Raw genomic sequence first — 10,380 nt, 5'->3', positions numbered from 1 at the left:
GACCTCAGGGCGCTGGGGTGGAAGTTGGAGCCGCTTCCTCGGGACCGACGCCCGCCCCCGCCCCCTCTGGCCCAGGGTGCCGGGAGATGGGCGCTGTGTCCGCGCCTGGCCCGCAGGGCCGCTTACCCGGGCTGGGAGGGGGCGGTGCGGGTGCCGCCCGGGAGGCCGCCCCGCTTGATCGGGCCTCTTCAGCCTCCCCCTCTCAGGGCCTCTCCAGGGTCAAGTCCTCTTCCCTCGGAGGCTTCCGATTGCTTCCTGGACCGTCCCGGGCCTGGTGGGCGGCGTAGCTACGGGTGGCAGGGCTGATTCGGGACTGCCTTGGGAAAGGGGAAGCGGGGCTCCAGAGAGGCCTCTGCCCGCTGTGAGAGCCCAGGTGCAGCCCGGGAAAGGGGGTGAAAGGGGCTCCAGTGGCTGCTTAGAGCTGAGAACTGTCCCTGGCTCATCTTTGGGGTGCTGGGGCCACGCCCCTTGAAAGAAAGGGGTGTGTGTATTGAGGGGGCTGTGGACCGGGCCTCTGCCCCCGAAGCCGCGGGGCTTCAGCAGCTTACTGCTGCTCCACCTCTTTCCATGCCTAGACTGGTTCTTTGGGGCTGGGGGGGTTGGGGGGGTGGGGCTCAGTCTTTGCTCTTCTGCCCCTTGGGGACAAGCCCCAGGTTTCCCCCGCTCCCTGCTGGTTTGGGGTGCGCTGGAGAGACCAGGTGCTGCGCCAAGCACTGAAGACACTGCCTGGCCCTTGAGGAGCACCCAGTCCCACGCCAGAGGCAGATGAGAAAACCAGTGATTCCCTTTCCAAGCCGGGCTGCAAATAAGCCCGGGAGGGTGGCACGGGGATGCCCAGGAAGGGCTTTTCAGGCAGAGGGCTTTTAGGTGGAGGTCTGGCAAGTGTCTTTGAGCCTGAGGTGTGTGTTTAGGGTGGGGGACAAATGAGGTGCTGTGGACAAAGCAGGTAGCCCTTTGCTGGGCTTCTGCACCCCCGGATTGTTGCCTCTATGTTCTGATCTCTCAGGACGCTCCCCATATCTAGAGCAGCTGGCCAGGAGGGAAGGGCACCTCAGGGAAGGCCTGAGTGGTGGGCACTTTTCCTGAGTAAGACTCCTGTGCTTCCAGATCCTGGTCTCATAGGACTCGTCTGGTGGGAGAGGAGGACGGTTTGGGACCTCTTCCTAGGGCCTGTGTTGGGGGAAGGTGGGTGACAGTGCAGCTCTCTGCCTGGTTGCTAATGGGGTACCTCTGAGCAGGATGGCTGTATCTCCCCCTGTTCCCCCAAGCCCCAACCTGCCCAAGTCCCAGAATGATCCAGAGTGGGAAGGCATGGGGATTGGGCTGTCCCTCTGTGAAAAGGGCTCTGAGGGCCTTTGTTTCTCAGGATAAGGAGTGGTGGTGGCTGCCGGGCCCTGGAGAAGGAAAGGGGATGTTGCTATCTCTACGCTCTACTGGGCAGCCAAGCCCATCCCGTCCAGGAGTGGAGCCGGCTGTGCTGTGGCCCCATTTGCCTATGTCCGGCCTCTCTCTCCCTGGCTAACCCCTAGTTGGCACACCCAGCACCAGTTCAGCTTCTCCCTTCCCAGTCCGGTTCAGATCAGGCCCCCCGGCACAGCCCACTGCCCATGCCAGGAAGCTGCAGTCATTCCCACTGACCCCTGTGCATGGTCTAGCAGGTTCCGGTCCCTGGCTTGGACTCTCGCTGCCTGCTCCCCCCCACGAGCCCCCAGTGTGCCTGGTTCTCTTAGAACAGGTGGAAAGGCCCCCTGGAGGAGCCTCCCCGGACCACAGTGGCTAGTTCTGCTCCTCTCCCAGATGCCCTCCCAGCATTTGTCAGTGCCCCTGTCCTCCAGCCCAGCGTGGTCCTCCCTGGCACCCAGGCCCGGCTTTGGCACAAATGCATTTTTTCCTGGACAGACCAGAGATTTGTGGGACATGAGCCCCGGCCGGTCAGCTGGCCCTCCATGTTTCTGTAGGAGCATGGGATTTCATCTTGTCCTGCTGGGTGACCTTGGGTCTATCTGAGCCCTGGGCTCTGTAACTCTAAGATAGGGCAAGTGACCGAAATGTCTTCACTGGCCTTTGTGAGATGGTGGGCACGAGGCACCCAGCCCTGGACGTGGGATCCCCCTTCCCTGTCTGGCAGTTCCCCCTGCTGTGGCCAGTCCCTTCCCAGCAGCCCCTGTTGGGGGAGAGAGGGAGTGGACCCAGGGCCAGCCTGGAGTTTGGATAGTGGCTTCTTCTGCCGGGTCTCTCCTGTTTAATATAAAAAGTAGGGCCCGTAATTGCATTAAGACGTGTATAATTATCCTGGAGGAGGGGAGAGCCCAGCCCCTGGTAATTGCAGGCCTGCTTTGAACTGATAAACGGTGAGTGATTCATGTTTTCTTTGGAGTTCACATGCACTCAGCTTTCAGCCCAGGCCCTGCTGACACTGTGAGGAGCCTGTTCTCTGGCTCCTGAGCTGGGGACAGGGATGGGGGGGAGGGGCTGGGGACTCCTCTCCTGGCTGCCAGCATAGGTGGCTGTAGTGCTTGGGGTGATGTCTGGGTGGAGATCCTCGAGGAGAGGCAGATGACAGCCAGCTGGGAGGGTCCTGCGAGGCAGCACAACTGGGTCTTCTTGCTGGGATCCTGCCTAAAGCTTCTTGCTTCCCTGAGCCTCAGTTTCCCCACCTGAGCAGTGGGTGTGGGTCTTCACTCGGCCAAGGGTGAGTGGAGAGTGAGGACAAGGTGAAGGAGCAGGCCTTGCTCTGCCCAGGATCTATTCATTTACTCATTTATTCACAAGTATTGGGCCCTGAAGTCATCTTTGGGAGAATGCAGAGAGCCAGGCCCTGCTCTCAGGGAACTGCCATTCTTGTGGGGAGAGCACAAGTTTGGGGACAATAAGTAACAAAACCACTTGTAAGTCCTGTGCTGCAAATTAAAATGGAGTAACTAGTTGAGAGGAAGAAGCTGCCACCTTCAGCTGGCAGGTCAGGGCAGACAGCCGAGACCTGAGCAGGGGTGTGGGCAGGGAAGGGGAAGAGCACCCCAGTAGAGGGAGCAGCAAGTCCAAAGGCCTGGCCGAGGGCAGAGGAGCCCTGTGCTACAGGGGCAGACATGGGAGCCCAGAGACCAGTGGGCCTTGTCTGGCAGTCTGTTGCCCTGTGGCCAGCTCCCAGCCTGGACTTGGCAGAAGGCACCTATCTTTCGGGCCTCAGCTTCCCCCACTTGTAATATGGGGCTGCCAGTCTATGTGAGGGACACTGGGAGCACAGAGCATGTGTAGCCCTGGCTGGCGCTGGCCTGCGTCAGGATCAAACATTGCTGTGGTCAGTCTTCAGCCAGCGGTGGGTGAGGCCCCAGCATCTGGCAATGCCAGGGCACGGCCATTGCTGACACCAAGAGGGTACTCCTGCCGACGGCACCCTGTGGACATGCCCTCACCTTCCCCCTTTTGTCCACGAGAGAGGAGCTCTTGTCATTCTCGTTTTACAGACACAGAAACCAGGGCTGGGGGGCGCCTGGGTGGCGCAGCCGTTAAGCGTCTGCCTTTGGCTCAGGGTGTGATCCCGATGTTATGGGATCAAGCCCCACATCAGGCTCCTCCGTTGTGAGCCTGCTTCTTCCTCTCCCACTCCCCCTGCTTGTGTTCTCTCTCTCTCTGGCTGTCTCTGTCAAATAAGTAAAATCTTAAAAAAAAGAAAGAAAGAAGGAAGGAAGGAAGGAAGGAAGGAAGAAAGAAAAGAAAGGGAAGGAAGGAAGAAAAGAAAGAAAAGAAAAGAAAAGAAAAAAGAAAAGAAAAGAAAAGAAAAGAAAAGAAAAGAAAAGAAANTCTGGCTGTCTCTGTCAAATAAGTAAAATCTTAAAAGAAAAGAAAAGAAAAAAGAAAAGAAAAGAAAAGAAAAGAAAAGAAAAGAAAAGAAAAGAAAAGAAACGAAACCAGGAAACCAGGGCTGGGAAAGAGTAGTGACTCCCATCAGGGCCACCTGGCTACAGAGCCCCAATATAACGGAGCATCTGACTGCCTGCTGCTGGCTAGGAGGAGACAAAGCTTTTCCAGAGGAAGGGGGGGTCCTCCGTGGCAGAATTTGGGGGCCGGTGACCTCACGTGCAGTGCAGAAAAGTGGCGCAGGCTACCGCGTGGGGCCTGGGCTGTGGGTGGGCATGGTGGATGTGGCCAGGTGCCGTGGTTGTCCGGGTGGGAGAGGTGGAGGCATTTTCGGGGAGACTTAGCGGGGGAAGCTGGTCTTAGTGGAGAGTGTGACCCAGGAAGTACAAGTGGGGATGCCTGGGCCTGGTGTGGAGGTGAAAGATGCTGGAAACCTGATCTGATGGGAGGGGAGGAGCCACTGGCGGGTAGAGCACAGCCCCTGGGCTTTTCAGACTGGGAAGAGAGGACCACTGCTGAGGGGCGGGGTTCAGGAAGCCACCCCCCTTCCTCTTGGGAGGGCTTCCTGTTTCCTTGGAGTTGGGATGAGGAAGGGGAGCTGAGAGGCAGGCAGGAGGAGCCTGGGAGGGGGCGGTGCTGCGCTGACAGCATGGTGAGGGGTGTACTGGTTGGCTGGGGGTGGGGATAGTGGCTGGGTGGTGTACGAGGCTTGGCTTCTGGATCATTCTTTGGAATACAGGGCTCAAGGTCCAGAAAGGGGCTGGGCCAGGGTCAGCCAGCAAGTGGCCTCAGGGCCAAAGTGACCCAGACTGCCTCCGTCCTCTCTCAGCATTGCTGCCTGTGTGGTGATGGGTCTGGATATCTTCACCTGCTGGTGTGTGTGGGGGGGGTGCCTATGAGTAGGGCTCTCCAGGGCCTGCAAGGGAGCAGTGTCCCCAGAGCTTCAGGCAGAGAGGTGGTCACTTACCCTAGGAGCTTGGAGCTGGGACGGGAAGGTGGGGGGGGGTGTTGTTCCCTAGGGCATGGGGAGGCTCTGAGTCAGTAGGTTATGGCCTCCAGGTTGGGATATCAGCCGGGCTCCCAGTCTGGACCCTGGACCTTCATCACCTGCCTCCCTGTTCTTGGGTCCGTTTCTCTCCTCTGCCTAGGAATGGCAGGCCGAGTCATGGATGGTCGTCCCGTGCTACTCGTCATGTGCACGGGCTCGGTGACCCCTGTCGTACCTCTCCCTGCTTGCAGGGCCTCGGTTTGGGTAGGCGGCCCTCTGCCCACCTCTGGGCTTCTGGCGGTTAAGTCATCCCCCTGGAGGTGGAGCATGGGATGTCCCAGCACGGGCTGGGTGCACAGAGAGCTCATGAGATGGTACCTGTGTACTTGGGTGCCGTACCCACACGCACGCACCCTCTCCTGCCCGTTCTCCTTCGCAGGGCTGAGGCTCCCGGCCCCGTGATACACGCCTCTGCAGGACCCGAGCGCCTCGGACTGAGGCCCCGGCCCGCCATGCCACTGCCACGTCTGAGCCTGCTGGCGCTCCCGCTGCTGCTGCTGCTAGGGGGTGTGCGGGGGGCCGCAGGGGCACCCAGGGTGGGCGGGGGCCTGCAGCCTGCCTTCCGCACCTTCTCAGCCAGCGACTGGGGCCTGACCCACCTGGTGGTCCACGAGCAGACCGGTGACGTGTACGTGGGCGCGGTGAACCGCATCTACAAGCTGTCGGGGAACCTGACGCTGCTGCGGGCCCACGTGACGGGGCCCGTGGAGGACAACGAGAAGTGCTACCCGCCCCCCAGCGTGCAGTCTTGCCCGCACGGCCTGGGCAGCACCGACAACGTCAACAAGCTGCTGCTCCTGGACTACGCCGCCAACCGCCTGCTGGCCTGCGGCAGTGCCTCCCAGGGCATCTGCCAGTTCCTGCGGCTGGACGACCTCTTCAAGCTGGGCGAGCCGCACCACCGCAAGGAGCACTACCTGTCCAGCGTGCGTGAGGCGGGCAGCATGGCCGGCGTGCTGATCGCCGGGCCGCCGGGCCAGGGCCGGGCCAAGCTGTTCGTGGGCACGCCCATCGACGGCAAGTCCGAGTACTTCCCCACGCTGTCCAGCCGCCGGCTCATGGCCAACGAGGAGGACGCCGACATGTTCGGCTTCGTGTACCAGGACGAGTTCGTGTCGTCGCAGCTCAAGATCCCCTCGGACACGCTGTCCAAGTTCCCGGCCTTCGACATCTACTACGTGTACAGCTTCCGCAGCGAGCAGTTTGTCTACTACCTCACCCTGCAGCTGGACACGCAGCTGACCTCGCCTGACGCCGCCGGAGAGCACTTCTTCACTTCCAAGATCGTGCGGCTGTGCGTGGATGACCCCAAGTTCTACTCCTACGTCGAGTTCCCCATCGGCTGCGAGCAGGCGGGCGTGGAGTACCGCCTGGTGCAGGACGCCTACCTGAGCCGGCCCGGCCGCGCCCTGGCCCGCCAGCTGGGCCTGGCCAAGGACGAGGACGTGCTGTTCACCGTGTTCGCGCAGGGCCAGAAGAACCGCGTGAAGCCCCCCAAGGAGTCCGTGCTGTGCCTGTTCACGCTCAGGGCCATCAAGGAGAAGATCAAGGAGCGCATCCAGTCCTGCTACCGCGGCGAGGGCAAGCTCTCGCTACCCTGGCTGCTCAACAAGGAGCTGGGCTGCATCAACTCGGTGAGTAGGCGCCGTGGCGGGGGCTGCCCCGGCCCCTGGTCCTCATCCACGGCGGCGGCGGCAACCCCAGTGCGCACCCTGCGGCGCTCACCCTGTGCCTCCCAGAGGGTCAGGGCTGCTCCTGGGGTGTCAGCCTCTGAGCCTGTTCCCACGCCTGCAGCCATCCCGCTGCTTTGAAGACAGGGTGGTGGGACCAGCGGTCTGTGAGCCCCTGTGGGCAGTGGGCAGAGGCTTGACCGCAGGCCTGGCATCGTACCGGGCGCTCGCCACCCTGTCTTGTCTCCACCTTACAGAGAGGTCACGGAGGCTCAGTGAGGTGAGATGACTTGCTCAGGGTCACAAAGCCAGTAAGAGGCAGGGTTGGGCCAGACTGGGGTAGCGTGGGTCCCAGACCCATCTCCCCACTTAGTCCCTTGTTGAAAAGCCCTGCTCACCCTGGCCCTGGGCGCCTGGCCGTGCACTTGCTCTCTGGGCCTCTGGCCTCACCTAGGACCAGATGATGCCACCAGCCCTGACACTGGTGCAGCCTGAGGGCATGAGTGCTGGGTGCTTGGTGACCGGCAGCCACAGCTCTCGTCTCTAGGCCCCAGAGGAGTCAGCCTGGGCTTAGCTGCTTTGGGGGAGCATCTTAGGTATGCCCCCAGGCAGTAGGATCCGTTGTTTTTCTAAGGAAGACTACAGGCTCAGAGAGGGTAAGGGACTTGTTCAGGGGCACCTTGAGGTGACCTGCCCAGGTAGGAGCCAGGCTTCAGCCCCTCTGCTTTTGCTGCCCAGGAATCCATGGGTAGCCCAGGGAAAGTTTGGCCCGTCTGGCCTCAGTTGCCCCATCTCTATACTGGGAGTGACACTGGTTTGGTTTCAGGGCAGGGGGCCCTTCACCCCTTCCCTGTCACGTCTACCGGTGGGTGGGGTGGGGCATCTGTGAGGATGGGGGCCGTCCTTCACCGTGAGGCCCCAGGTGTTCCAGGCTGATGCATTGTCCATCCTCCCCTGGCCTTCCAGGGAAGGCATATGAACTCTGCTATATAGCTGGAGAAACTGAGGCCAGGAAGGGCAGCTCCTCTGAGGTCACACCGTATGCTCCGCATGCTCTGTGCCCAATGGCTGCATTCACCCCCTTCTCTGGCTGGTCTCAGTCCCTGGGGCCACTCAGGGGACTCTCAGCCCCACTCCAACTCGGCGTCCTTTGTTCCATCTGCATTAGTGATCTCTCCCCTGCAAACCTCAGGCCGTGAGCCTACTTCAGAGGAGCCAGCTGTCCCCCTTTCCCCTGGAACCTGCCCTTCCGCAGCCCCTTTCCCCCTTCTCTGGAACCTCACGCATTGATCACTTCTTGTTCCTCCAGTTACCACTTCATAGCTGGTCTCTGCCTTTGCCTTTTAAGTGTGACCCCTGTTTCCTGTCTCGAATGAGCCCTCCCTGTACCCCACAGCCCTCCAGTGGCTGGCCCTCTCCCCGTGCGGCCACATCGGAGCCCTGGGCCTGGTCCCCAAGGTGGCTGCTCTCCTTCCTTGGTCTCCCCTAGGCTGCTTCCTTTCTGGCTCTCCCCCTCCCACCCACAGGTTGGGTGGGGGACCTGTGCCCAATGGCTGTGTGGGGGATGCCCCCCCCGACCCCGGGCATGGGCACCAGGCCTCAGGGGCTTTGCAAGCCTTGGCTTCTCTGTCAGATGGGTCCAGGAGTCCACCATCCCCCACATCTGTATAGGCTACGCTTGAGCCCTGGCCCTCTGAGGACCTTCGGTGAGCCCCTGTCCCCTCCATCTTCACCCCTGCAGTTAGCTGGGGCTGCTGGCCAGTCCTGGCTGCAAGACCTCCTGCCCGCAGGCAGAAGACACTCAGGGCCGGCTGCACGGGCCCAGAGTCTCACCCCCTCCCTTCCCACAGCCACTGCAGATCGACGACGATTTCTGTGGGCAAGACTTCAACCAGCCTCTGGGGGGCACAGTCACGATTGAGGGCACTCCCCTGTTCGTGGACAAGGACGACGGCCTGACTGCCGTGGCTGCCTACGACTACCGGGGCCGCACCGTGGTGTTCGCTGGCACGCGCAGCGGCCGCATTCGCAAGGTTAGGCCCTGGGGCTGGGCTGATGGGGCGGGTAGAGCTCTGGGGAGCGTGGACAGCATTGCCCGGAGACTGGGGGGCCCAGATCTATGCCTGGCCACCGCGAGGGGCTTCAGCAGGCCCCCACTCCCCTGTGCCTCCCTCTCCGTGCCCCTCCTCTGGGGCTGCTTCAGTGTTTGGAAGGTGTAAAGGTCCAGGCAGGTGTTGGGGGCTCTGGGAGTGGGTCAGGTGTGTAAGGGGCCTGGCCACCCTACCATTCCCTGGGGGCCTGGAGATGCTGGCCCTGCTCTCTGAGGGCACACGGTGACCTCCTGGGAAGGCTGCGTGGGGGGTGGGGGCAGGGCACGGCTGCACGGCCCCCCGTCCCCTCCGGGGGATCCAGTGTCTGCTGAGGCAGCATTCTGTCCTGGCGAGAGGCCCACGCCCTGCACAGAAACAGCAAGGCCAAGGGCAGGGCAAGGGTAGCGCCCCCCACCCCCACCTACCTCTGGCGGGTGCAAGGGGAGCACTGTGGCTCCAGAGGTGGGGTGCTGTGGGGGCAGGGCCTGTGTGGTGGCTGTGTTCCCTCCCTCACTGGCAGGGTTGAGCCGCACAGGGCTGCCAGGGAGCAGTGATGGGAGGGCTTCCTGGGGGGAGCCCTGAGGGCAGCTGCCTGTGGGTCAGTCCCAACTTGGTGGGTAGGTGCGACCAGACCTACTGGTCTGGGGAGGAAGTTCCTGGGGTGACCATAGGGTGGGGGTGCCTGGGAGCCCCAGAGCCAGTCCAGGGGCGGGGCCTGGTAGATGAAATAACAGCTGTCCCCAGGCCGGGTGCTGACACAGCTCCCCGCCCAGCGTGGGGGTTGGGCCTGGGGCCAAGAAGGGACTTGCCTGCTCTCAGCTTCTGTGCTGCGTTGTGCAGGAGGGGGTCTCCCTGTCTTTGCAGTGGTGGGCGCCGTGGCAATCATGTCCCACTGTTCCCTGGCTCTGTGACCTCTGGGAAGGGATACCCGCCCCCGCTGACCACCTTAGCTTTCCCATCTGTGAAATGAACCCAGATGTGGCTGGGGTGGCCCTGGGGCAGTGGGGGCCCACATGCTGACTGAAGGCCATCCCAGGATGGGGCACCCGGGGGTGCTGTGGGGTTCTGTCCAACTCAGGCACTCTGCTGGCCAGTGGGGATGGGTAAGCAGGTCAGCTCAGATCCCACTGCCTTTGGGGAAGCCCCTGTGCCCGGAGCTGGTCCTCTGGTGTGGCCCACCTTTCCTTATCCTAGTGGGAGGGGTACTGTCGGCAGCCTGGGCGTAGGCTCTTTCCCTTCCCAGGGGTGGGGCCCCCACCCCAGGGATGGTACTTGGGGCTGGGGAAACTGGGGAGAAGAACCAGCAGAACTCCCCAGGGAGGGGGATATGTCAGATGGGGTGGGCCTGCCAGGGGCTGGTGCTGCTTTGGTGAGAGCCTCCCCTGCGACAGGGCTGGAGAGTGAGGTCCGCTCAGAGACACTCCCGCAGGGCGCCCCAGGGCCTGTCACCCAGCAGGAAGCTGGGCTCCTGGGGCTGGGAGTGGCCCCTCTGATGGCTGGTGGGCTGGCAGGAAGCTGGTAAGGCGCTGTCTGTGCCCACAGGCCACCCTGTGAGGTTGGGAGAACGGGTTAGTCCAGCCCTGCTTCCCCTGCTGCCTCCCTGGCTCCAGCCTCACTCCCCCGCCCCAGGGCCACTGTCTGGGCAGGAGCTCTGTGAGCCTAGCTGGCTTGCTCTCCGCCCTCTCTGCCCTAGTCCCATAGAGGAGAATCCGAG

The 10,380-nt window shown here is 62.2% G+C and overlaps 1 protein-coding gene across 1 annotated transcript in view; it reads left to right on the top strand.

The window, feature by feature from the left end:
* The first annotated feature begins 4,939 nt into the window (after positions 1-4,939).
* PLXNA1 (plexin A1) overlaps positions 4,940-10,380 on the top strand; it is a 38,012-nt gene continuing 32,571 nt past the window's right edge. The window contains exons 1-2 of the mRNA XM_034657257.1: positions 4,940-6,540; positions 8,427-8,609. Of these exons, the coding sequence (XP_034513148.1) occupies positions 5,179-6,540; positions 8,427-8,609 (1,545 nt within the window). The 5' untranslated portion in view covers positions 4,940-5,178. The remainder of the gene's footprint in view (positions 6,541-8,426; positions 8,610-10,380) is intronic.

The sequence above is a fragment of the Ailuropoda melanoleuca genome, chromosome 4 (genome assembly GCF_002007445.2).
Source record: "Ailuropoda melanoleuca isolate Jingjing chromosome 4, ASM200744v2, whole genome shotgun sequence".
Lineage (NCBI taxonomy): Eukaryota > Metazoa > Chordata > Mammalia > Carnivora > Ursidae > Ailuropoda > Ailuropoda melanoleuca.
This window is presented reverse-complemented; position numbering and strand designations above follow the sequence as displayed.